At 36.9% G+C, this 27438-nt stretch overlaps 1 protein-coding gene across 2 annotated transcripts in view; it reads right to left on the bottom strand.

The window, feature by feature from the left end:
* Positions 1-4838: 4838 nt before the first annotated feature.
* LOC113040173 (von Willebrand factor D and EGF domain-containing protein) overlaps positions 4839-27438 on the bottom strand; it is a 62921-nt gene continuing 40321 nt past the window's right edge. The window contains exons 17-32 of one of the 2 annotated variants that reach the window (XM_026198467.1): positions 25653-25903; positions 24258-24477; positions 20768-20905; positions 17967-18149; positions 14212-14379; positions 12011-12841; positions 10382-10477; positions 10184-10279; positions 9491-9586; positions 9276-9371; positions 8127-8222; positions 7533-7628; positions 6042-6137; positions 5683-5805; positions 5158-5255; positions 4839-5081 (exon numbers count right to left, since the gene is read on the bottom strand). In XM_026198467.1, the coding sequence (XP_026054252.1) occupies positions 5061-5081; positions 5158-5255; positions 5683-5805; positions 6042-6137; positions 7533-7628; positions 8127-8222; positions 9276-9371; positions 9491-9586; positions 10184-10279; positions 10382-10477; positions 12011-12841; positions 14212-14379; positions 17967-18149; positions 20768-20905; positions 24258-24477; positions 25653-25903 (2705 nt within the window). In that variant the 3' untranslated portion in view covers positions 4839-5060. The remainder of the gene's footprint in view (positions 5082-5157; positions 5256-5682; positions 5806-6041; positions 6138-7532; positions 7629-8126; positions 8223-9275; positions 9372-9490; positions 9587-10183; positions 10280-10381; positions 10478-12010; positions 12842-14211; positions 14380-17966; positions 18150-20767; positions 20906-24257; positions 24478-25652; positions 25904-27438) is intronic. The other variant, XM_026198466.1, reaches the window with a different exon arrangement.

Below are 27438 nucleotides of genomic sequence, written 5' to 3'. Positions count from 1 at the left end.
ACAGCTCTGAGGGCTGTAGAAACCTCTCAAAGAAAAGAGTCCCCAGATGAGATCTCTACAAGGAAAAAAAGTAAATACTACTGCAGTGTAGGAACACAGTCTATCATGTACCTTCTTGCTACCCCAACTCAAGGGAGGAAAAAGAAAGGGAAAAAGTCTTGAGGTGATGGGTTTCTGGGATATATGGTTTACTCATCATGCTTGAGAGTTCTGAACTATGGCCAGAAAACTGCACTCCTTTCTTCTCAGCTTTTCCCTTTTCTCCTCTAATCTCCTGTGAGGTGGTTTTAACTCATTGTATAGTGAAAATATAGTATCCATGTTTCTTTTGGGATACTGATCACCATTTGTATAACCACAGTTTAAATGCCATGGCCAAACTATTGTTAATGTAGCAAAACCATGGTTAATTTTTGTAAGGGAACAGTCAGCATAGACTTAGTTTTAGCAGATGTGTACACAAACATGTAGCTACGTGAACAGCCTCTTAAACGCCACTAATCGGTTCTCAGACTAGCATACAGTGACATTTAGAAGCAACGTCTTCATTCATCTTTCTGAATGAATGGTTCATTCAGGAATAATGTACAGTTAGCTGGTCATTAACGCAAAATAAACCCAGACAAGGTGATCAGGACCTTGGCATAAAGCAGATGGCTCTTGTAGCACTCTGAAGGGGTTTGCTAATGCTAATGAGCAGCTAACTGCTGGCACAGCTATTTACAACATACATAAATACATACAAGTTTAGATACTTGATTAAACACTTTTTTTTTTAAAGCATTTCAGAAATGAGGAAATCAACCAACACAGTAAAACAAATTTAGCTTAATGCTTGTGCTAATCTGAAATCCAAGGTAACAACATTTTAAGTGACAAAGTAACTTGTCTTCATCCATTTAAAGTTCTTTTGCATCCAGCTCATTGTGTTTCTTACCATCCAAGCAATGTTGAGGTTCTGCAATCTCTAACTGCTTTGAGAGCTAATGTAAGTTGCTAACCGCTAATCAGCCAAGACCATAGAAAACAAAGTTGCTGATCAGTAAAATATCTCACCTCATAACTTAAGTCAAGTTCAAATAATAGATCAAATCAAGCTGCTCATCTTTCAATATGACCTCTAGACAAGCAAAATGTGATTAGAGAGAGTATCTAGAATTATCTAAACAATCCCCAACAGGTTTAAATATAACACATGGAGTGAGAATCACAGCTTGACAAAAAGATGTTAGAAAGCTGTCATCATATTCAGCATAGTTAACACATCCCAATATACTAAATAACAACACTGATCGAGATAATAATGCAAATGTATGGCTTAATCTTTCTCTTTATTTAAAAGACCTTGAGACATAAGAATATTAAAGCAATAATGAGAGGTGGTGTGTTATAATACAAAGTGAAGCTGATTAGATAAACCCCCCTTTGTTATTAACCCCCTTTATTATTAAATGGTTTCAGCTGAAGTATCATAAAGAAGTGTTTGATAATAATAATTACATAATACAAATACAATACATTAGCTTGACTATTTACCATTGATTTTTCCAATAAGCATAAACAAGAGAACCACTTATTACTTATCTTAAAATGAAGCATATGTCTACTGAAATAATTATGTGCATGATTCTTGCACATGACTGATTAAAATCAAATTAGATGCATACCCAGAAGATTCAATCTGTTGAACATTAAATGGAAATATATCATTAAATGAAATAAATATATATATATTTTTTTTTTATTAGGTCAAAGCATCATAAAAAGTTTATAGCTGTTGAGGCCACTTCAAAATCAAAAGAAAAAATAAATAAATTATGTTTTACACATATAATGCTGTTCTTAGGACCACTAAAAGGATGGTTCACCTGAAAAATAAAATTCTGTCAAAACATTTAATTGATCAAAAAAAAAAAAAAAAAAAAATTATAATGAATAGCCAAATTAGTATAATTGAATTAGCCTATAGGCCAATAAATTAAATGACATAAACATTAAATTTCTCATTTAATTTGTACAAATTATTTTTTCAAGTATTTTATTTATTTTAATATTATAAAGGTGAAGTATGACATTTCTTGATTTGAGATGTGCACCCTCAGACGGTTTATTCTGTAATGTAAACGAACACCACAGTCAACTAACATAATAATACAACTCTGCCATGGTTTCAGTCAGTCCTGATACTCATGTAGGCTACAGTGAGACAAAAAGAATAGCTGATTGAAAGACATCAATTTAGCTTCAAAAGCATTAAGATCAGAGCACAAGAACAGACTTTGTGCATATGTTGCTTGTTTCTTTGGCACCCGCTCTAATTTATATTTCACGCACGCGCACTTTACTCTCTTTCTGTGGACGTGTCTACTGGGCTGTCTGTCGGCGAATGACTGGCCTTGATGATGTCTAAAGTATAGATAAAGTATACCCCCCCCACCCCCCATGATCTTCGTGTTCCTATTCCTACTCTGTGAAAACTCACACCACCTGTGGTTGTAATCTACAACCTGAGCCTGAAAGTGAGATGATGAAATTCATTGTCATGCCATCTTAGCGGGAGGTACGAGACAGGGAGCTACGCCTCTCCATGGAAACGAACACACTTTCAGTCACACCCATGGGCGGACACATTGGGAAGGTGCTTAAAGTTGTGAACTTGACGAATTATCTTACTGTGCAGGAATTCTTGATGTCTTCAATTAAAGATTTGTCCCATATGACTTTCCTTAATATATCGTAAAAGTCACAAAGCCCTGTGCGACAACATGTAGACCTTAAAGAGAAAGTTCTCCTAAGAATTACAAATCTTTAATCACGTTCTGCTTATACTCCACCTTATCCAGCAGCCATATCACCCTGCAGGCCAAGACTGCTTGCCCACTGAAGCTCAGCAGGGTTGAGCCTGGTCAGTTCCTGGATGGGAGACCTCCTGAGAAAACTAGGTTATTGCTAGAAGAGGTGCTAGTGAGGCCAGCAGGGGGTGCTCACCCTGTGGTCTGTGTGGGTCCTAGCGCCCCAGCGTAGTGATGGGGACACTATACTGTCAACAAGCACCGTCCTTCGGATTCATCACTCTGTCTCCTCTCCACCAGTAAGCTGGTGTGTGGTGGGCATTCAGGCGCAATGGCTACCGGTTACGAAAATTAGACCTAATGGCTATCGTAAAAGTGTAGGAACTGTAGTCATTTTTGGCGTTTACCATTTTTATAACCACAGTTACAAATACCATGGTTAAACTACGGTAAGTGTAGCAACAACATGGTTTAAGTAACCATTTTTTTTTTATTATTATTATTTATTTGTAGTAAAACCATGGTTAATTTTCACAAGTTCACATAGATTACTTCCGTGTTGCAAAATTAGTTTAGACAATTGCATTTTGTAGAATAAACATGAGGCTGTGAGGGATAAAGGCTGTGTGGCTGCATAAAGGCCCTACATCATGTAATTTTCACAACTTTCAAAGCTGTTTTAAGTGTTTTTTTTTTGTTTGTTTTTTTTCCAGAAAGTTGTTACATTGGTTGAACAATCTGTAAGTTGTATCTAAAGTATCTAATGAATGCGCTGTACTGATATATTTCATAGCCTAATTTTCATACCTGTCAGAAATTAAATATAGCCCTACATTGACTAATTCTATAATATCGACTGCTTCTATTCTATAATATCGACTGACAAAACTTAAGGTTTGTAAGTTTTATTTTTATTGAAATGTTTTTGGAAGACATATGTGTTCACCAAAGATTAAAATATAGTACAAATTATAATATTATGAGATGCTATTACAATTTAAAATGATTGTGAATATATTTTAAATCTAATATATTCCTGTGATGCAAAACTGTATTTTCCGCATAATTACTGCATTATTCAGTGTCACGTGATCTTTCATAAATCATTTGAATATGCTGATTCGCTACTCAAGAAACTTTTCTCACAATCAGTGTTAAAAACATTTGTCCATACTGTGATGCATCATTCTTTGATGAATAGAAAGTTTAAAAGTACCATGTTTATATGAAACTTTTGTCACTTTATAAATGTCTTTACTGTCACTTTCAAGCATTTTAATTCGTCCTAGCAGAATAAACGTCTTTTAGAAAAACTCCAAACTTTTGAACAGTTGTGTGTGCATTTCATAAATATTCATAATTAATAAATCAAACACTAATCAGCCTCCTCGTAACCCTTTCAAACTAGTGATGAACAGTTTATTGTCCTCTGCGTTAAAAAACAGCGAGCTGTTTAATGTTTGCCGTCCTTTTCTCTTTATTTTTGCGCACCTCAGCTAATCGTATACGAACAGCTGGATTATTAGCTATGCATGAGAGGAACTATCTGCGGCTGACTCATTAATGGCAGCCATCAATGGCCGTTAATTAGTTCAGATGCTTGTTTGTGTTGTCACCGAGATGTCTGTTTATATTTGCCAAGCGATCTGCGCTAAACCTGCAGCCACTGCACGCTCCGCCAGGCGTGACACAAACAGCATGTTTACGTGGTTTTTTAACATTCCAGTCACATTAAAGGGGACGTCCTCTGAGAAAGAGAGTGCAGCCGAATTTCAGGCCACGTAGTTGGAGGAAGGATGACAAAGGATGCTAAATTGTCTATGCCTTGGCTTGAATAACAAGAGAGATCGTTTTTCGGTCAAACTCTGCTTTACACTGCAGTGTGTTACAAATCAAATCTGGCCAAACAAATCGAAGGTCATTTTTAGAGGTGAAGCATGACATTTATTTGCCACTGCTGTCCATCACTAAACGGAATTGCAAAAAATATTTAGATCTTCTGGGTAAAGTGCGAGAATGATGGACGTTAGAATGAACTGCAAAGTGTTTCGTAAAATACACCCATTTATTTTGTTCGGAATCATTTTCACCAATATAGAAAAGTTTGAAAACCGTGAAATAAAAACATTATATTATACCTTGTACATAAATTAATATCTTCAGATATGATATTTACAAATTGAAACAGATGGTGTAACCCTGTCAGGTTGATAAGTAGTAAAATATGGGCCCAGTGTCCTCAGTGCAGCAATGACTCGTGGCATTTCCTTACCCTCTCTGGACAGGAAGCTGCAAAATAATATATATTTTTTTAATGCATTATTTTTCTAATAAAAATATGTATTTATTCATTTTAATTAATTACCTTCTTAGAGCAAAGGGTTCCCATGTAACCACTTCTGCAAGCGCACACATTAGGTTGAACACATCGGCTTCCGTATAAACACCTCTGTTCACAGATTGCTGTGGAAAAATCATGTCATTAATTACCGTTTTATTAGATATGTTTTAGATGACAGATTTTGAACGGAGTAAGTACAAATATAAAACATGATGAAATATGCATATATATATATATATATATATAGACGGATAGGAAGATAAGAAGACATTTTGAAGAATGTCATGGTTGCTCTTTTCCATGTTAAAGTAAACAAATGCTGTCAAGAAAAAAATCTAAACATAAATCATAAATGGTATCAAAAATGAGTCCATATTTTTAGCTTTACGGATGAACTGAATATATATATATATATATTAAATCCATTGTAGCTTCCCGATTGTCATTCAAATATGTCATTTCATGTATCTAAAGTTTCATGTTAAATGAACTATTCCTATGCTGCGGTCTTAGGTTCGCATTTCTGTTGCTCGGATGGGAGTCACTTACGGATTTGGCAGAGAGTTCCCTTCCAGCCGGGACGGCAGTGGCAGGTGTTCGTCCCCACACATTCACCTCCGTTTAAACACTTCTGCAGACACACAGCTGGAGGACCAGAAACGGAGAGAGAAACTACATCAAACAAACAAACAAGGCTCTGATCACTGGAACACACGACCAAATGTGTGATTTTGTTAAGATTATACAAGTAGAACTGTTAGTTTCTGTTAAATATTACACAGGAACTGTAGGATTTCTGTTTTAAGGAAATCCCTGTGACTGGAATGTTTCCACTCTTAAACCGTTGCTAACATGAGGTAAGGAGGTCACTTCAAGGTCTTGGTTTAGGATGAGGTTTGGTTACTCACGTTTATCACATCTCTTTCCACTCCAGCCTGACGCGCAGTCACACACATCTGGTCCGACGCATCGCCCTCCGTTCATACACACCGGCTCACACACACCTGTGGAGGGATGGAAAGGTAAAGCTTTGGATTTACTGATTGACTGATGTAATAAAATAACTCCGTTCTAGTTTTTTGTAGACACATGAAGGATTTTAGAGTTGGATTGGTCGATATGTGTCTGAAATACTGATTTCAATTTTGACAACAGTAACAGATCATATTACAATGATTTCTAAATAAAACAAATAAAAAAAAAACATTAAAAAAACATGAATAATAATAATGTACTAATTCATAGACTTTTTCATTTTGATTTTTAAAAGATTGAATACGATTATAATAATTATAATAATGATTATTATTATTATTATTATTATTATTATTAATGTTTAATTCAATTATACTATTTATTCATACTTCCTGATACAAACACATTTTTTATTTATTTTTTATTATTTAATACAAAATATGACATTCTTCTTATCATAACTGATAAAAGGCTTTAAATCAAATGTTTATTATTAATACGTTATTCTATTATTTTTATATTTAAAATTTGTTTAAATTATTATTTCTAATTAATGTCAAATATTATTAGTATAGCTATTTAATTTAATACATGTTTAATTATTGATAAATTATTCATGTTATGATTTATTTTTACATTTGAAATGTTCTTTATAATAATTTATATATAATACATTTTGATGTTATTATTAACATTATTATTATAAACATTATTATTGTAGTAGTTGCTGTTACTATTATTATTATAAAAAAACATTTTTACTTGGATGTTTTATTCATAAATTAGTAATTTAAATGTTTTTTATTATAAATTACATTTTATTATTATTTGAATATTATTATTATAATTTAAATATACATTATTTATCTGTTTACATTTTTCTTCATTATTGACTATGATAATATTGAATTATTATTACTATTATTATTATCATTACCATTAGCATTTTCTCTATTCCAACTATATTTAAAAGCAAAAATTAATTAGCTGCTTACTGACTATGGTGTGAAGTATATTTAGAAAAAAATGGTTTACGTTTGACCCCAACATAATGACATTATCAATGTATCTTAAATGTTATTTTAATTTGAATATTCATTTAATGAAACTTGCCATCCAAGTGACTTGATCCAGTCCTTATCCCATATGTCTCGTAATTCTCGCACTGAAATAACTCACTGTCTTTTCTTAGTTTCATCTCTCTTCCTTCTTGATCAGACAGACCATATGTAAATCCTCAGCTAACATCTGATATTGGCTCCCAGAGCGCCATTTTCTGTCATTTTGATCAACAAAACAACTCTATACTTTCCTTCCATATGCTGTGACTTAAATCCCATCACGTCTTGTGTTTCAAAGGGGGCTTAGAGATATAAACCTATACGTTTATGATTTAAGATTTACCAAAACCTGACAACACTTACTTTTCTCACAGCGTGGCCCAGAATATCCCTCCACACATGAGCAGATGTTATTTCGTATACAGTGTCCGTTGTTCTTGCAGGGTGGGCTGCAAACGGCTGAAAGAAAGAGAAGCACATAAAAGTCCAGCGTTTGATGAATGAAAATCACACCTGTGTTCTCTGAACTGATGACGGACACATCAAACAGCCGTAAGGTCAAAATCTGACATGCCTCGGTAAACTCACTCTAAAAGCTCCTACATTTCACAAAACTTGAAGCAACCCAGACATTAGAGTCATTCCCCATCATCAAAAACATCTTTACCAAGCCGCTGTTTCAAGCCATTACGTGAATCATTCCTCACCCCATGAAGCTGCTGCAGAGGAATCGATAAATACACATCAAACGTCCTGAATCTGGGGCTACGACATCTGGGGCGAGCAAGACTTCAGTAGAATCCAAATGTTTTTTAAGGCCCATCCATTTTATTGTTTTAAAGGTGCTATAGTCATGCTTCACCTCACACTCTTAAGAAATTGATATCCGGCCTTTGTAGGCTCTCAGAAAACAAGGCGATGCATCAGGAAAGTTGATTCAAAAAGAAGTGCCGTTACCGGTTTGACACCGAGCCCCGTAGAAACCAGGCTGGCAGGTGCAGGAGTTCGGCCGAATGCAGGTTCCACCGTTGAGACACACGGGGTCACACAGAGCTGCAGACAGACACATTTATTAAATAAAACGAGAATGAAACCTCGGCTGGCGTTTTGGGGTCAGATCTCACTGTTGAGTGTTTGTTGAGGTCAAAATCCCAGCAGAGGTGGTAGAAAATATTCTGCAAAGAGAGTAAATCTGGCCTATCAATGACTTTCAAAGAAATTAATTATTGTTCAATGTCAAACTAAAAACCTTTTGAAATTCATAAATAGAAATTGTTCATGATGTTTATACAATAGTGAGAGCCTAGGCTAGAATTATACACACACACACATACACACAGATATATATATATATATATAAATAGAGAGAGAGAGAGAGAGTGAGAGAGAGAAAGAAAGTGTGGTGAAATTAAACAACATTAGAAATAACAGATGAAAACCTATAAAAATAGAAAATTAGAAATGTTGCATTTGCAGTTAACTGAAATAAGCTCTAAGATATATAATTCTCAAGTACTAAACATACTAAAAGTATATATATATATATATATATATATATATATATATATATATATATATATATATATATATATATATATATATATATATATATATATATATAAATACACCTACACATAATAACAAAAGACACAATCTCATAACGAAATTAGTAAAACTTTAAAATAAAAGCATTCAAATAAAAATTTACTACATAATGATAATATAATATAAAGTTAATTCACTGTCTCTTCCTAAAAGAAAACACCCCTTACCTATAGCAACATTTTATTGCATCACCTTATTGCTTTGTTTAGAGAGTCAGAGTTGACTTCTATTGGTTTAAAGTATTATTTATGTGCATAGAAACTACAGTTGTTACTTTGAGGCTTTCTACTCAATTGCTAGTAATTGATCCTCACAGGTTGATGAGAGGAAGTTATCATCAGGCTGAAATAATAGCTGATGTCTTCTCTGCACCACCAGAAAAATGAAAAGATAGAGGTTCTACATCAGCTAAATGCCACCAGGAAGAAGCACACACAGATATGATGGATTTAGTGAGAAGAGATTGGTCCCACAGGGAGCCAACCACACACACTCTCTCACCGGTCTCGCACGATGGTCCCGTCCACCCCACCAGACATTCGCACTCATCCGGTGATGCACACTTCCCACCGTTTTGACAGTGACTGTTGCACACAACTGTGTAAATGAAACCAAAACACATGTGATACCATCCGTGGCCACTAGGGGTGCAAGAGATCACGTTTAACATCCGCATGTGCATGAAATCCAAGAAAACGTGATTTATCAGGACTCACTGGTTTCACATCTGGGCCCTACGAAGCCATAGGGACACGAACAGGTGTTTCGTCCCACGCAGGTGCCTCCATGCAGGCAAGGCAAACTGCAGAGAGCTACGGGAATATTCATACGACCAAATGCACATAAAATAAAGTCATATATCACAAAAAGCAAACCGCTAACGCATACCTCATCAAGCCTGTGCAGATTATTCGGCTCTAGCCTCTTTATGGAAGGCACAAATGGTACAGATTTGCAAAATGGTACCAAAAAACATAATGCTTGAGGCCATCTGTGTGCGATTTGACAGAAAATAAACCTTCACTGATATAAAACGGACAATCATTTTCCTCATCATAAAATGTGTATGGAAACATTCGTCAAATGAAATGCTTTCAAAACAATGTTGTCTCCTATTAAATTTATAAATGCCACTTCAACTTGTAATAAAAGCAGCAAATCATGGTTCATAAAAGTCTGTGATGTAAACAAAAGGCTATTGACCATTAACGGTTCATAAACTAAAGGCTGTTACAGACAAAAGGCTACTGACCATTGTTTAAAAAGACCTGAAAAACAGCACTTATCAAGCCATTTCATAGGATCATTAACTCAAAAACGCCTACGAACTACAAAAAAGTGGAAAAATGCACTTCTTTACACAATATTTAAACTAGAGCTGAATGGCAATGCAATTTCAGCCCTCTTACCGCTTTCACAAGCCTCTCCATGGTAACCTGACATGCAATCGCATACATCTGGCGCCACACATTTCCCTCCGTTCAGGCAAGCTGGACTGCAGATTGCTGTGAGAATCCAAAATGATGTTATTCAGCAAATGAGTCTTGAGATTATACCTATGACCATATTTACAACATCATAAACACTTGTGCGTTTTTGTTTGTGACCTGTTTTACAATTGGGACCACGATATCCCTTCTTGCAGCGACATGTGTTGGGGGCCGCACACTCCATGTTTCTACCGCAGGCATGTCTGCACACGGCTGAAGGCACAAATGGCATGCAAACACAAATAACACATGGTCAGATTCACTCTGTCAAAAGGCAAACACATATTTTCCGCCATCTGCGGCCCTGAAGCACAGGAAGCGAAAACATACACAAATTCTCTATGTACTATACTTATTTTAAGTGAGCACCTTTTAATTAAAGCAAGTCGTTTTTAAAGTTCAGGAGACACTAGTGTTATATTTTTAGAGAATTACCATGCTTGCCGTTTAAGATTCACCCTTAATTGTTCCTTCAAGCAATCAGAAAAAATACAGGACTGATTTGAATAGTTGGGTATTGTTCACCACATAAATTTTGTAGAGTTCAACGCAAAACACCTGTGACTATTTTGTGCATGTTGACGCTATATTCATACCTTCAAAACAGTGCCAGAATATAATCCGTGAATGCATAAGTAATTATTGTCCTGAGTGAATTTCAACATTGTAATGCAATAACACGGGATTACAAAAGCAAACATGTTTCTAGTGATTCTTCCACCCACTGCTCCTAGTTTTCTCAGGTTCGCGAACCCATGGGATAGAGCTCAAGGAATGTATTTATTCCTTATGCCTAGAGCATGCTCGGGGAATTAATTTATTGTTTACACCAGTTACTGTCAGTTGTCAGTCTTAAACTCCACATGCTGCACACTTTTCCGTAGTCTAGACCTCAGAAATCATGCCCACTATCTGTTCACAGACATTTTACACATAAAATCAGCAATTACTATACAGATATTGATCGTTAAAATCAGACTAAATGGCTTTGCACTGTTTCTGGGAGTCGGGGTCCACCATTTTGCCTGGGAACCTAATCAGGAATGTACTGGTTTAATAAAATGAACAAAGTTTGCCAGGTTAGGGGCATCTAAATTATGGTATTTCAACTATTTCAGGTAAACCATCCCTGAAATTACATATGGCTAGCTGACCATACTTGTCGACACTCTTAGCAGGGCAGTTTTTTTTAAAAGGGACAATTTTGTATTTTTGTCTTAGAAGCACCTTAAGGTACCTAAACACACTGCATGATTTTCGGCTGTCCCAGATGAAAGATTGGTATTGCGAATTAATCATGGCGATTTCTGTGATTGTGGCTCCTAATCGGTTGTCCTGTGTCATACAGTGAGAGAGGTTCAAAGATGGCCGTTGTCATGATTTTGCGACCAAAGTTAGCCTACAATACAGCATGATCATTGCACAATGTGTTTGCTGGTACAATCCACGTTTACTGACCAACCAACCAATTATTGGATTCATGTCGGACCCTAAGTGTGACCTGCAGTGATTTGAAGGATTGCTAAAATTTTTGGGCTATTAAAAAGTTATTAATATGCACATTTTAGGGGAGGGTAAGATGCATAATAAAAGATACATAAGAGACATTTGCACATTTTGCAGTGTAACTGGGCAATCTTTTTTCTCAGACGTTTATGTCATGGATAAGTAAGTCTCTAATGTTGGACTTGCATGGATAACTAATCAATAAATAAAGAAAAGTAATCTTGCAAATCTAAAAATTACCTCTGCACATTTGCCCATCTCCAATGTATCCCAAAGGACACCTTCCACATATAGGTTTCCCATCCCCTGCAAGCTCACAGTGGACTCCTGGGAAGCAAGGGACATCTGCACAAGTGAAACTTCTTTCCTCTAAGAGAACCACATTTTTGCTCTTGCTTTGGTGTCTACCATTCTGAAGAGTTGGTTGGTTTTCCAAGATTTTGGTTTGGCTTTGCCCACCAAGGTAGGTGTAACTCTCCTGAGGTAGTGGTTGCGTCTCATAGGGGTCTTGGATTCCGGCCCCAAGGCCTCCATCTGCAGAGAACTCAGTCTCCGGAAAGGAGAAAGAAAGGGAGGTTAGGGCTGCTGTTAGGGGTTTCTGGGAGTCTAGAGGTGTCCAAGGTCGAGGTCGGATAATTGTGACCAGACTGGATTGCTCTGGTGACTTCCTTAGTGCTTTAATGTGCCTTGAAGTGTGAGGTAATGTGACTTTTCCAGGCGTGACGCCTGCAAATCCACCTGCAGAGACTTTAAATGAAGCATCTCGCTCCTCTGGACTCGGAAGAACATTTAGTTGACTGTGAGAGCGAGAGAGGAGGCGATCCCTGCTGCTGGTTGAGGCTGGTGTGTGTCCTCCAGTCAGCTCCAACTCCTCTTTCCCAGTGACAGGTGGAAAGGTTGGTGAGAGGGGGATGCGAGTGGTGACCTGATGGAGTGGGACCCTCGCTGGTGAGGATAGGCGTCTCTGAGGTTGCCTGAATGGAAGAACGGGTAGGTGCAGATGGGGAAAGCCGTGGGAGACATGGGGTAGGTTGTTCGTGGCTTGGGTCAGTTGTGGTGAGTAGCGGGGTGCTAGATAAGAGGACAAGCTTATTATCCAAGAAGAAAAGCAACTTGTCAAGCTTATGAACAGTAAATAATTTTAATATATCTTTCAAATTTTTACTTGTCAGCCCCAACAAAGCTCAAAATGAAAAGAACAGATTGATAGTGTATTCTGCAGTTATGATTCATCAACATCTTCTGGATGTATTAAACAGACTATTGAAGATTTTTTCACAATGAGATCACCAGAAATACAGTTATGATGCAATGGTGCTCAGTACCAGCTTAAAACCTCATGGTGGTGCTGGTATATTTACTTATAAACAACAGAAAGTCACTGTGGCTGCTCGACAATATTTATTTTGTCCCCCATCCACATGCGAGAGACAAAGACACAATACAACAGAATGCAATCCCGACAACAGAGACACACAGTTGTTTCTGAGTGTGTAAGAATCTGGGATGCATGTGGCGACAATAAGGGAATTAGCTTACAAAATGAAGCTGTTTCTTTTCTAGTTCCCACTGTGTCTGCTCATGGATTTACTCCTGATAACGGCACTATTAGGAATGATTCCAGCAGTGGCCCATTCATAGGGAAAAATGCATTAAAAGTCATTAGCCCGCTCTGAAGGCTTTTACCGTCGTGCTGCGATACTGCAACCAAGGAAAATGTATTCGAGGGATTTTTCACGCAAAGGAACAGATTAAGAAGTCTAACAACATTTCCATTGAGTAAAATGTAACATACTGTACTCTGGGGATAAGAAGGGATAAGATGCAGTCTGGTAGTTTTGCTTTTTTTTTTAAATATAAAAGGAGAATCAAAGACTAAAAAAACAGAAACAAGAAAAAACACCGATACTCTGTTAAAAACCCAGTTTTCTGTTCACTCTTCCTCACTGTCTTCACCCCTACTCACCCCCTATCTAAATGAGTTTGCACACTTTTTCCCTAATTCCTTACTGTCTTCTTCTGTTCCCTATACTCGTCAGCCAAAAGCACATTGTTGGTCAGCAACCACCGATCCGCAGCCTGTGCATGACGGAGCATTAGACGTTTCCAGGTCTCACTTATCAACCGTATCAAAGCACCTGTCGCGTTCTGAGGATTACGACAGGCTTGTTTCCCGTTCGTTATGTTTTTCTCTAATTACTGGAGCTCTGCGCATTCAGGGGATAAAACGAGGAGGATTAAGAAAGGATTTAAGAGGAAAACATCGACAGACTCATTTTTAAACAAAGCTAAAAAATGTAAGTTAAGTCTTCATGATGATACAACAACTCCGAAAAAGTTGTATTGTTCAGTTTTGTGTGTGAGCTTGTGCGTGCATTTATATATTTATATACAGTTTTGAAAGACTGATTGCAATGTTGTTAAGTTAAAAAAGTACTTACTGCTTTGCTTTGATTGTTTTGTGCAGGTGCGCCCATTGCCCTGGTATCCTGGAGGACATCGTCCACAGACGTAGCCAGTGTAGGGCGGCCGGAGGTCAATGCACTGAACACCTGGAAAACACGGCCTACTTGCACACTTGGATGTCGCGTTTAGTCCTTTGGGAAAACCTGCACCATAAAGAAACATTGGTTTTTAAATTTCCCATTAATATATAGACGTGATGTTCTGTTAGCATTCACTCGTTAGCATCTTAATAGAAGATTGATGTGAATTTAGGGTCAGAAGCCCCCTGGGTTTTGCGTCCTCCCTCACCTTCAACTCCTACCAACAATTTCAGACTCCTATATGGCCTCCGCAGGCTACAAACAGTTACCCAACCACAACAGACTGGTGAAGGATTAGCTATGCGGGGAATCGAGGTCTCACTCATACACTAGGGAAGATGTCCTGATGTCAGAAGGTGTGAAGCAACACCCTGAAATCTTTACCTCATTTCCTGTGACTAAAAATGACCCCATTGTTTTATACACCACTGAACAAACCAGTGTCCTTTTTACTCTACCACATATAGGTTACAGCATCCATCTGAGCACTTTTGGAGCACGCAGGAAATTCTTTTTTGCAGCAGGATATGGGGTCACATCATCATATTTTATTGAATAAGTACACCCTCATCTTGCTCATGATCATCCAGACGCACGCTCCTGTTCTGTCGAGCATCACGTGCCGTGTCAAATAAAACAAGAAGCCTGCCCTCTGCCAGCAGAGCAGAGAAAGATGAAAGCGTTAGCAGCTGTCTTCCATTAAAAATAGATTTATCGGCCCTGTGATTACACATATGAAGGGTTATTGCCTGGGCTTTTTGTCCCATTTCCGCAAGGTCAGCGCAAATCCCTTAGACAACGACGGGATTTATCGGCCGAGGTGGGTGACAGCTTGCATCCCCTCTGCTTGCCATCTCATCTTCCTCCATAAGTGTGATGGCAGGCAATTTGCAATCCGGCAAGACTGTATTAGCAAGAGATGAGGTGCTCCCAAGGATGATAGCGGCTTTCCAGAGAGGTCTATTTGTCCCCGTTCCTCAAACTCTGGCCTTATCTACCTTTTGGAAAAGATGACTCATGGGATAGCAAATCTCTGTGGACTTTACAAATCCCCCCTAATCCTCCATCTCAATCCTTTCGTCTCCTTTCCTGCATCAATTATGACAGAGACAAGAAAGGTAGGTGTAAATGAGGGTTTGACAAAATAAAAGGAGACGTACTGTTTGAATTGCTACTCGTGCAGCCTGGGGACAAATGGCCATTGGGGACACTGTCTAATTTCATTTTCAATTAGTATTTACAAAAGAACGACCAGGGTTCCTGAGAATGACAGGAATTCATTTAACCTTTGGGATTGTAGCACACAGTAAACTCAAATGAAGGAGTCTTTTTTTTTTTTTGGATCCTATTATTGGATGTTTCTACATAGGTAATAGCCTTTAAAACAGACAGCAATTCAAAACAATTACAAGGGGTCCCCCATCTACAGTGACCCTCTTAGTTTGTAAAATTAAAATGTTCTTTGCATAGAGTGAGAGGTCCATTGTGTTGAGTCATTCAGTTATGAGACAATCAACACCTTCCCATAGGAAAGAACAATCCCAAATGAGAGCTCATGAATATCTGAGTGATTTCTCTATGACTCAAATTAGAATTCAGTGGGGATCAAATTAAGATTCTTCCTACATACGGTGTTTCTAATATTTTTTCCTCCTAAAATTTCAACACTGTCAAACTGTGTTTATTTTTTGCAATAATAAAGTTAAAAATATCTAATTATGAACACACACATTTCTAATGAAAATCTTTATAGGCCAAAGATCTTGAAATTGAAAATTATGTTCAATTTATAGCCCTAAAGTCAGTGTGCATTTGTCTATTTTATTTCTCCAAGATAATATCAAAGAAAATGAAACAAAATGTTGAGGCAAATATTGAAAGATGATGTCGTGGTGATAAAATAATAACAATAAAAAAGGCTTCAAAGATGTCTTTGCAAAGCTGGTTAGAGTACAAATGTTCCCTGGGAACCCCACTCAAGTCTCTCTGGTTGATGTTTCATCTTTCTTTCTTTCCATTTTATTCCCAGAGGACATTACCTGAGGGAGTGAAAGGGAGGAGAGAGGGAAGATGAGAGGAGGGAATGGGGCCATAAAGCTAATTTACATTCCCCATTCTGATGTCCTCCAGGGGCCTGTTGTGCCAGTCCCAGCAAATATTGTTAGCCCCTGAGCTATTTGCAGCAAAGTGCCATAAACATAGGTCTCATGTCTTGTGTGCTCTAATCTTTGTGTCTTTGTCTTTGACAGGCCTGTTGTGAGGAAAAGAAAAACATTCTAATTGAAAATTATATTTTTCCTTATCATGTTTAAATCAGATGATTGGTGGTTTAACACAAGTAAGTTTTGCACTGCTCAAAATGCTACATTTTACAGTTTATTTTAAGATTTAGAGGTTTTGAATGCAGACTACCTTGACATTCTGACATTGCCGAGATATCCTCCAAAGCTCAGAGGACATGTTTAAGATTACTTTGACTTTTTTTTTCCCCCTCAGGAGATCCCTTTAAAACTCATTTGTTGTTGTTAAAATGGAGCCTTCTGAAAAATCTCAGTAATCTTGCATACGTCTCTAAAAATAAAGATGTTGGAGCTATGTTGGAGCTCATACTGGATTCTTTGTCTTTTGATTGCAAATGTATGTCTTAGCAAATGTGAGGGCAATTTGAGACATTGTTGAGATCTCTTTGCAAACTCATGAGAAGTCAGGAGGTCTCCTTAATATATCAGTTGTTTCTCCTAGACACCAGTAAAGTGATCAGGGGAAAAGATCCCAGTAGTTTCACTTCTAGAGTTCAAGAATTTGCAGAGTTCATATTGAGAACATATTGATTGTAGACTCTGATGTCTTGGCAAATATGAGGACAGTTTGGGACATCTGATCTTTTCCAAAACTCTAAAGAAAACTACTAAAAAGATTATCTTGGAAAATCTCCTCTAAGATAACCAAATAAGAAAATAACATCGCAGTTATTTCTCATAGACAACAGATTTGATGGGATCAAATTGATTTCATTGTTTTCATTTCCTGATTCTTCGTTTTTAGTTTTCTATTGAGAAAAAGATGCCAGTATTCATTTTTAGAGTATCTCCTCTAAAACGTGATAGAATGAGATATCTGAGATTTAACAGACAATAGCATAGATAGATTACAGAGATTTGTAATTTCACTTTCCTGTGGGATTATATATGCAATACAAAACACATTTGACTGTGTGTCTCTAGACTATTACTCTTCCAAACAGAGAGTGTGAGACGTCCTTTACATAACCTTGCTCTGTTGAGTTTCATAGAGAGTCTGAATGCCTGGCATGGCTAATTAGAATCGCTTATTTCAGGCATTATACCCAGACGAGAGGGTAAGAGGTGCCAGCACAAAGGCAAGCCAGCAGGCCTTGTCTTGCTTTATGCTTAGCAGCTGGAGGAAAGTCATTTCCTGGGAACATCACACGCACAAAAAAACCTAGCGCAGGAAATGACTCGAGGGGGATTGAAGGGACATCACACTGCGTCAGTGAAAGACAAAGAATCGTTTTCCGCAATGCCATGACACCAGCAGTGGGCGATCTGGCTCCGAATGAAACCCTCACGGTTTTGTTTCCTGGCCATCTGTGGACATGTAGGGACAGAACAATGGAAACAACAACTTGCCAGTTCTCTGACTCGTGCTGGTGGCGGCTTTGCTGACCGAGGTCTTGCTTGGAGATTCGTCGGTCTCCGGCGGGAGGTGAGTGGAGGTCGTTTTAGAAAGGGGGACGGGCGTTTTGTTGATGGGCCACACAGCGGGTCGCGTTGATGAGGTGATTGGACGAGATGTGACCAATCTTGCTGGTGCTGATGAAAAAGAGAGAAAGAAATGATTCAAAATCAACTCGACAGCTTTTGCCACTGATCCCTCAAGTGCAGAATAAAGGATAAGAAGGAGTGGGGTACGATATGTCGCACCCATAATCTCGCAAACTGTCGACAATTTTGGTCACATGACCAGATGTTTAGAAAGGACCCATTAAAATAAAAATAAAAAATGTAGAGAAAAAATTAATTTGATAAAAAAATATTTAGCAAGTTGCTATTTTTTTTCCGAAAATTTGCTAATTAAAGGGTTATCTCAGTTAAATACTTCTGGTCTTTCTAAATGACAATTAAATCATTTGTTCTGTTGCCGCATGGGTAAAAACAAAGTTGTTGTTGTTCAGCGGTCTCATTAAAGAAAGCACAAAAGTCATTTAATCAAAAAATAATTAATAATAACTTTCTTCACTCTTGTAGGCTGTTGATGTCACCATGTTGGCATAAAGATAAAATACCCTTATTAACATGAACTTTGTTCTCTAATACAATATGTTCTGAATAATACAGCATTTGATATATCTTCACAAACTTATGGTTAAACTTTCACTTTGGTTTCCACCGAAGAAAATCCTAGAGAATGAAAAGATTAAGATGGAAGATCTTTATGTCTTTTTCCATTTTGAAGACTCCCACCTTGCGTTCTGTGAACATCTTGTGCCATACTCAGCCTGATACAACAACTGCCTAACCATTTCTCTAGCTCTGAAATGTTCTCCAAGGAACGATTTCAGAGTTGAGGCTGTCGTCTCCTCAGCTTGTCAGTAAAGCCGCACACAAGAGCCGTGAGAGTTTCACTTCCTCGCTGTCTCTCTCTCTTAACACGGAAACTACCGGGGAGCTGTTTTATCAATTATCTCTGGACGAGCGCAGTGTCTGGTGTGGAGTCTGTTTGTGCACAAGGTGGATAACTATCTTGTGCCATCTGGATTGTATTGCTCTCCCTCCCGCGGTTCTGCTGGTCATAATCAAAGCGGGGTGGCAGATCCAGCTCTCGCTGCTCTGTTGTATTTCTGTATGCTGCAATCAGACAGATTGTGTTGGTAATAGAGGCCCGGGCCTGGATGAAGGAGTCATCAAATCTTTGTCCCTCTGATGGAGGAAACCGTGAACACAGAGCTCCCCTGAATGAGGGTTTATCACTCGCAGATTACGGTCAAAAGACATTTGCAGAACATTTTGTCAAGGCACATGGAGGAAGATGGAAAACAGCTGTGAGGAGCCCCTTGAGCAACAGTGCAGAGAAAAATACAATGATTTGTAAAACACAAATAACTAATCACTGAGCTTTAAGGTTCGTGGTTTATGAAGGGCTCGATGACAATAGATGTCTGATGTGAAACGAATTTGATTGTTTAAAATGCATACAGGATCTCAGAAATCAACTATTCTGTATTCACATTCAAAAAAATGCATTGTCAATAAACAATTTCATTTAATTACTTTAATGTAAAGTGGAAAGTCTTCCCGATTCAAGAGGACAGCATAAATGTTTCCAAAATAAATAACACTATATATATATATTTACTTGCATGATTTACTTATTTGTTCCCTCAATGTACTAAAACGTGCACACGATTACTATTGCATTCCCTCGATTTACTGTTGCGTTCACTCAATTTATAAATTGTGCGCACAATTTACTAATTCGTTCTCTAGATTTGCTAAATTATGCGCATGATTTAGCAAATCGAGGGAACGCAATAGTAAATTGAGGGAATGCAATAGTAAACCGAGGGAATGCAATAGTAATCGTGTGCACATTTTAGTAAATTGAGGGAACGAATTAGTAAATCGTGCGCACAATTTTTTTTTCTTGCATGTCATGTGCGGGGCTCCGTAATTTCCCCCCATATTTTGAGTTTACATTTTTTTTGGTATGTATTTATTATTTTATTTTATTTTTTAAACCAATACTTTATCTTTTAATTTGGTCAACAATTTTGTCTTTTAGGCCCCCCCCCCCCCTTACATCCTTTGGAATGAATACGCCATATAGACTTTTCTTAATGAATAAATCCTTTGGTTTAAAATTAAACATCATGTATTGTTGATCTGATTAATGTTCAAAAGCAGATTATTTAAAACACATTGCACATAATTTTTTGATAAATGTATTTTTAATCTTAATATATTATATTAATTTCTTAAATAATAATAATAATAATAATGATAATGATAATAATGATGATGATAATAATAATAATAATAATAATAATAATAATAATAAAACTTATATATACACTCCCACACACATTTAACAATCCAAAGTATAAATGTAGCCATTATTTTATAAAATATATTATTTTGACTCCTGTTTGGCAATTCTGTGAGCATATTATTCAAGGATACTCTCAAGCTGAGACTTTGATGCTTGAAAACTAAAAGCCCAGCATTCTCCAAAGTAAACTCTGGGCAGAACTGCAGGATTGTGATGCTTTGGCATCTGTGGGTGAACTTGAAACAAGAAAAGAAAACAGTTTTCCACTTTTTGTGTGTACAACAAAACTGAGGTCATATTTAGTTTGGGACTGTTTAACTTCTCAGCAAAAGCCTCTTCTTCAGAAGTAGATGTGCTTTGGGAGGAAACCTTGTTTTCCCACCTTTGCAGGAGATCCCATCTCCTTGCAGGCCCCGAGGGCAGGGGCCGCACCTGAAGGAGCCGAAGCCATTCACACACCTGACGCCAGGAAAACATGGGCGTCTCTCACACTCATTCACATCGTCCTGACATGTGGCACCTGTGGACATTAAACAAATAAGCATTATTATAGAAATCAATGGATTCCACATGCAGAAATAGTAAATGTGACCGCAACTTTAATACAGTAATCAATGAATCATTCACTTAAACATACGCACAAAACACTGATTCTTTCAGAAACAAAACTACCGTATTTTTCGGACTATAAGTCGCACCTGAGTATAAGTCGCATCAGTCCAAAAATACGTCATGACGAGGAAAAAAACATATATAAGTCGCACCGGACTATAAGTCGCATTTATTTAGAACCAAGAACCAAGATAAAACATTACCGTCTCCAGCCGCGAGAGGGCGCTCTATGTCTTCAGTGTAGACTACAGGAGAACTGAGCAGCATAGAGCACCCTCTCGTGGCTGAAGACGGTAAGGTTTATTGTTAGTTCATTTCTCTCAGTTCATGTCAAATAAATTTTGATAAGTCGCACCTGACTATAAGTCGCAGGACCAGCTAAACTATGAAAAAGGGGGGCCTTTGGTCCAGAAAATACGGTAGTTACTATTTTATAAGTAACTGAATCATTCACTTAAACAGTTGCTCAAAACACTGATTGTTTCAGAAACAAATTAATCTACAGTCTTATAGGTAATTGATTCATTCACTCAAATGATTCATTCAAAACACTGATTCTTTCAGAGAATAATCAAGTCACAGTCTTAACAGAAATCGAATCATACACTCAAACGATTATTCCAAACACTGATTCTTTCAGAAACAAATCATGTGACTGTCTTGAGTTTACATGGATTTCTACAAAAATTAAAGGATTTCATGTAGGAAAATGGTAAACATGAAAAGCAACTTTAATGCGGTAACTAATGGATTATTCACTCAAATGATTTGCTCAAAGCACTGATTCTTTTAGAAACTAATCAAGCTACAGTCTTATGAAAGTAATTGAATCACTCACTCAAACGATTCTTTCAAACAAAACGATTCCCTCAGGAACCAAATGCCTGTAACTGTATGATGCTCAGAGATGTGTTTCTACTCAGTCTTTGGAACTATTTTAACCGCGGGAGCAAAAATACACAAGGTAAGTGACGATACTGTGTTTAAACGGTTAGTTATTCAGTATTAACTCACTGCTATAAATTATGATAGAGACTGCATAGCAATTACCTAGCTACCACCAGAATCATAGCTGCAAGTTTTCATCAATCGTTTACCTCAGAACGTGTGACTAGTAACGTGTTGGCCAATATCTTGATTCATTATGCATGGAGGTATGTTTATGAATATTTGTGTCACTGTCTGGGAAAAACAATGGCATTTAGAGCCAATATAACGCTTCCACCTCTAAAAAAAAAAAAAAAAACACGATTATCGAATAACTGTTCAAAGTTAAACATTACGTGTTTAAACACTTCTCAGACGCAAAACTTTGAGGCGGCAGGCTCATTTGAAATTCAAATACTTAGGAAAACACTAAAATTGTGGTGAAGCATTGTTTATAGAGAAAGATAATTATTTCCCCCACTTCTTTCCTCTGCTAAAACATCAAGTGGCCACACAAAGCACTGTTTTCAGCGAAGATAAAACATCCCTGAGCCGATTCATCACTGGGTTTTGGCCTGTTTACTACTCCCAGCAGCAGAATAGCTTACAGATGCTCTTTCCTTTGTGTGGATTCAGTAGCTGCTGGGCATTTGTCCATTTTTTTTTTCAATTTGTATTTGTGTTGTTTGTGGCTTCTCTTAGAAATGTGTTTGAAGGGGATCTTTAATAATGTCCAAACCATCTGCAAAGGCCCAAAGTATTACGAGCCACAGAAAAACACAAACTTTTATTCAGTCAGCAGTGTTGGTTTATCTCACGCAAGCATCCCCATTAGTGGAAATGGACAAACTCTTCTGACCGGTTCAATCCTTTGATAATAAACACAGAAAACACTAAGGTAAAAGCTTCAGTCTTGACAGGAAGGCTTCGCATTTCAACTTCAAGCAACAACAGTCATTGCATTCAGCCAGGAAAGATTAATTCGCACACCGGCAGCGAAGAGATTTCAACCACCTTTCTCAGAATAGACACTGCGTGAAAACATCAACTGTTCAGCTTTTGTCTGAAATTCCCAGGCAGGAGCGTTTGTTGCTTTTGAGCCTTTTTGTTTTCACCCACATACGCTCGGCTGCTTTCAAGCTTGGAGAAATTAAATGAGCCGATCCTCTCGGTCATAACCAGGAATGGGTTTTGGCAAAATATGACTTTGTAATTGGATCAAGAATGAAACCGAGCCAAGAGTTTGTGTTTATTTAGAGGACCTGCTTTGTAATCAATAAAAAACATGCACACGCCAACAAAAAAATGCTAAATATTGATTCAAGGATGAAGTACCAGAGCAATAATGTGAGAAAAAACAATAAAACCTTAGTCATAACTCTTAATTGCTCCATGTGGATTTGTATTATTGTCAATATAATTATTTAACATATAGTATACACACCTATACTCCAATTATAAGGAAACTCTTAAAGAAATAGCAGCCAAAAACAACAACAACAACAAAATTGTTAAGGAAATCAATAACTTGTGCAGCTTTTAACATTTAATAATTTAACATTTTAACATTTAAATTTAATTAGGAATTCAGTGTTTGACAACTTTATTCAATTTCTGTATATTTCATACTTGCTGAAGGGAACATACAGCTAAATATGAAATGTATTACAATGGTTTTTGTGAACAGTGTTTTAATTTCGCTTAAATTATAAGTTATTTTAAGAAGTATAATAAACATTAAGATTGATAGCTCTTTTAAAGCTGAATGGGTAAATATTAGGGGGAGAAAAACAATTTCATAGAGACATCAGTAGCATTGGTATGAACTTCAATCATTTGAAAGTTTCCATCATACAAATATTAAACATAGGCTATATCATATTTATGCTATTTTTACATTAATTTGAAGATAGGATGTGAAATTATTGCAATGTAAAAGTATTATAATTTTTTTTTTTTTTTTTTTTTTTATGGGATTAATGGAATTGGTGGGATTAATCACAATTAATTTGATTGACAGCACTACTTTTAAAACAGTAATACCATAAGCTTTTAATGAAGCAACTCAACGTTCCTTCAGTACTAGTTCCAAAATGACGTTTTCGAATTACCAACAGAGGTTTGCGCTCAACTTTAGATGTGAATCCATGGGAAGTAGTTCCACACACACTCGTGTTGACAAATTGTTGTATAAATGCAATATCACACTCATGGCCATGCAATATTGCTGTATATCAGCACGCTGTGATTACCTCCTGCCGAATCACAACTGTACTGAGTGTGATGGGGAGTAAATGGAAATGAATTTGTGCATTGCAGGTTGAACTAAATACCTGTGAGTCCAGCAGGACACTGGCATTGGAAGCCGTCTACCAGATCTACACACACTCCTGCTCCACACGGGCTGGAGCTGCATTCATTCTGCTCTTCCTGGCACAGGTCACCAGAAATTCCAGCCGGGCACACGCACAGGTACTCGCCACTGCCCGCAGGATACTTGATGTTAGTCACACACGTCCCTCCGTTCATGCAGCCGCACGGTCGCACCATCACCTGTAACATGGAAACATGGACAGAACTGTAAGCTGACGCAGATAAAAATCCAACAAAATTAATGGTCTCAAAATAGCAACAATCTGATTTTTGGTTGAGATCTGATTTTTTATTATTGCATCATAATTTACTGTATTAAAGAACAATACTAATATATTTGAATATTACACACTTTTTGCAATCCTACATTTTCCAATATTTAAATTACCTAACGGACCCAAAATATCATCTTTTCTTTTTTTCAGCAGTGTTGCTAATTGCATCCAGTTGCTCTCTCTCTCACACACACACTCTCTCTCTCTCTCTCTCTCGCCTGTCCTCAAACGACTGTATCTCTCAAACTCAGACAGTCTTTAATAAGCGCTAGGAGGCAGGAAGCAGATGCTTGTTAGCTGTCTAGGGCCCACAGAGGAGATGGAGAGAACGTTTGTCTTTCGTTGCACCGCATTGCTGTGAGACAAGACTCAGGAGAATCTGGGCAGCTCAGTTCTGCTGTCCTTATGTCATTTTGTGAAAGATATTAAACTCTATAACTCAGTATACTCAGTAGTACCATGGTAATCTTTCAACATGGAACGACATACCATTTTTAGTCATCTAATGTCATCTAGGCAAATTGCATATTGTATCTAGTAAGAAAAATGCCTTGAAGGAACTACAATCCAGTCCTGTTACAATAATTATTTTAATCTTTTTATGAATAAATGACCAGTCCTTGAAAGAGATCATGAAATTTAAATATACAAGCTTGGCATTTACATTTATTCATTTTAGAAGACTGTTTATCCAAAGCGATGAACAAATTGATTCACTAAAATGAATTAGATTTGCCAATCCTACATAAGACGGAGAAAACTCTTTAGGAGAGTATATTTCATTACTGCTTCCACTCGCACGATAAAATGTGACAAGAATGTGATGTAACACTATGTAATGCCACAATAATGCTCATTGAAAAAAAAAAATAGCTTGTTGCAGGAAATGCAACACTTATATGCTACTAAAATATGTTAAACAATTGTTACTGGAATAAATTAAAAATATCGAACAAAAAATACTTTGGAGATGTTATTTCAGAAAAAAAGTTTTACTGTTTATTTTTATTGTAAAAATAATTGAATCATTTGACCTAAACATCAACATCTGTCAGGCGTGAGTTTCTCAGAGTCTCTCACCTCGGCCGTAAATCTGCTCTGGGCATCACACTCATCAGACACAGTGAATTGAAAACTGCGCGTTTCCTCCTCATCCACTTTCCAGATGAGGAGCCCGGCCGGGGAAATCGAGGCCCCAGGGGGTCCCGTCTCCAGCTGGAAGAGCAGGGCCGAGCCCTCAGGGTCCGTGGCTGTGAATTGGTACACAAAGTTCTCACCTACAAAGGTCTGCAGGCCGTCCCGTGGCGCGTGGAAGGTCGGTGGACGATTAGCTGAGGATATGAGAGGGAATAACATGAACAAATCAACAATGCCCAGAGCTGATTTTCAGGCTACGCAATATATATCAGTCAAATATTTTGTTTATTGATGAATATGTCTGATAATATTTAGTAATGTCATTTTCATTAATTGTAGTCCATTGTATTTGGACTGAAATGAAATATATTTTTATTTGGCTAAGTTATTTATTATCATTATCTGTTTATTAATTGCAAATTGTAAAAGACCCAATTTATTCATTTATTATTCATTTTTTTATTGTAAAAATTTGTATAAATGATTGTTGATATTCTAAAAATGTATTACAACAAATACATTACAATTGTTAATTTTCAAAATAGAAAACAATACATTTAATATTTCACTTTTTTCCCTAAACATTATTATTATTTTTTATTTGCATATTTAAATTAATAAATTCTGACTAATAATTTTATCCAAAAAAATAAATAAATAAATAAATAAATTATATATATATATATATATATATATATATATATATATATATATATATATATATATATATATAACAATATTATTGTTATTTGTATCTTTTATTATTGCTAATATTTATTAATTCAAACATAAGCACATAAAGATACATAAATATTCAAATATATAAATTCTTAACTCATAATCTTCAGGATTTCAGAAAGCAAAATGAGACATTTCTAAGTGCTAAATAGTTATTATTCTTTATTGTTAAAATAAATAACCATTACGTATATATGTAATTTTGGCCATGTTATTTCTGAGAGCAAAATGAGAAATGTCTCACATGGAACAAACAGGCACACAAGGAAAATGTGTTTTCCTAATATCTGGCATGATGAAATTTGTGGGCTAAAATGTCATACAGCATCGTGCGTTACTATCTGACGGTTATTTCCCGCTTCTTCTTTCGTGTGAAACTTGACAAAAACAAAATCCGCAAAACTGAACAAAAACAATATCCATGACATGCAATTATCCACAACAAAACCCTAGAAAATAAACCAGCCCTGATCTTGAAATATGAAAGCATTTTCTGCCCCAATCCGTCACTCATATTCAAAATCTCATTCTCGAGCAGCATGACGTATACGAGCTTGTGAGTTTCTGGCTGGGAAACGTTGACTAACAACAAAATGGATCCATAAATCTGTTCTGACAGAAGTAAACAAACCCAATGCAAAATAACACGCTAAAACACGAATGCAAACCAAGTGCAAAAACAAATGCTAATTGTTTCAAAATGGTCTGATGTCTATTTCGCTCAGTAATGTAACACTGCTTCTGCAGAACGAATGCTCATTTGAATCACTTAACATTCAATTTCTAGATTTTCCTCTGATGATTATCTTGTCTAAATTCAATTTGTCTGCATGAATAAACGGACTCTCAGTTTTGCCACAGAATGATGAAAAAAAAGCCCGGCAGAAAGCGTGGGGGAAATAACCAGCAGCAGGTAAGTGGATGTGAGGTGAATGCTTGTAATCTTCCTTAAAGCTGAATGTGTGTGGAGTCTCAGATAGCATCGGAGCGC

The sequence above is a fragment of the Carassius auratus genome, chromosome 22 (genome assembly GCF_003368295.1).
Source record: "Carassius auratus strain Wakin chromosome 22, ASM336829v1, whole genome shotgun sequence".
In the NCBI taxonomy this organism is placed as follows: domain Eukaryota; kingdom Metazoa; phylum Chordata; class Actinopteri; order Cypriniformes; family Cyprinidae; genus Carassius; species Carassius auratus.
Note: the sequence above shows the minus strand (reverse complement) of the source record. Positions and strands in the feature narration are given on the sequence as shown.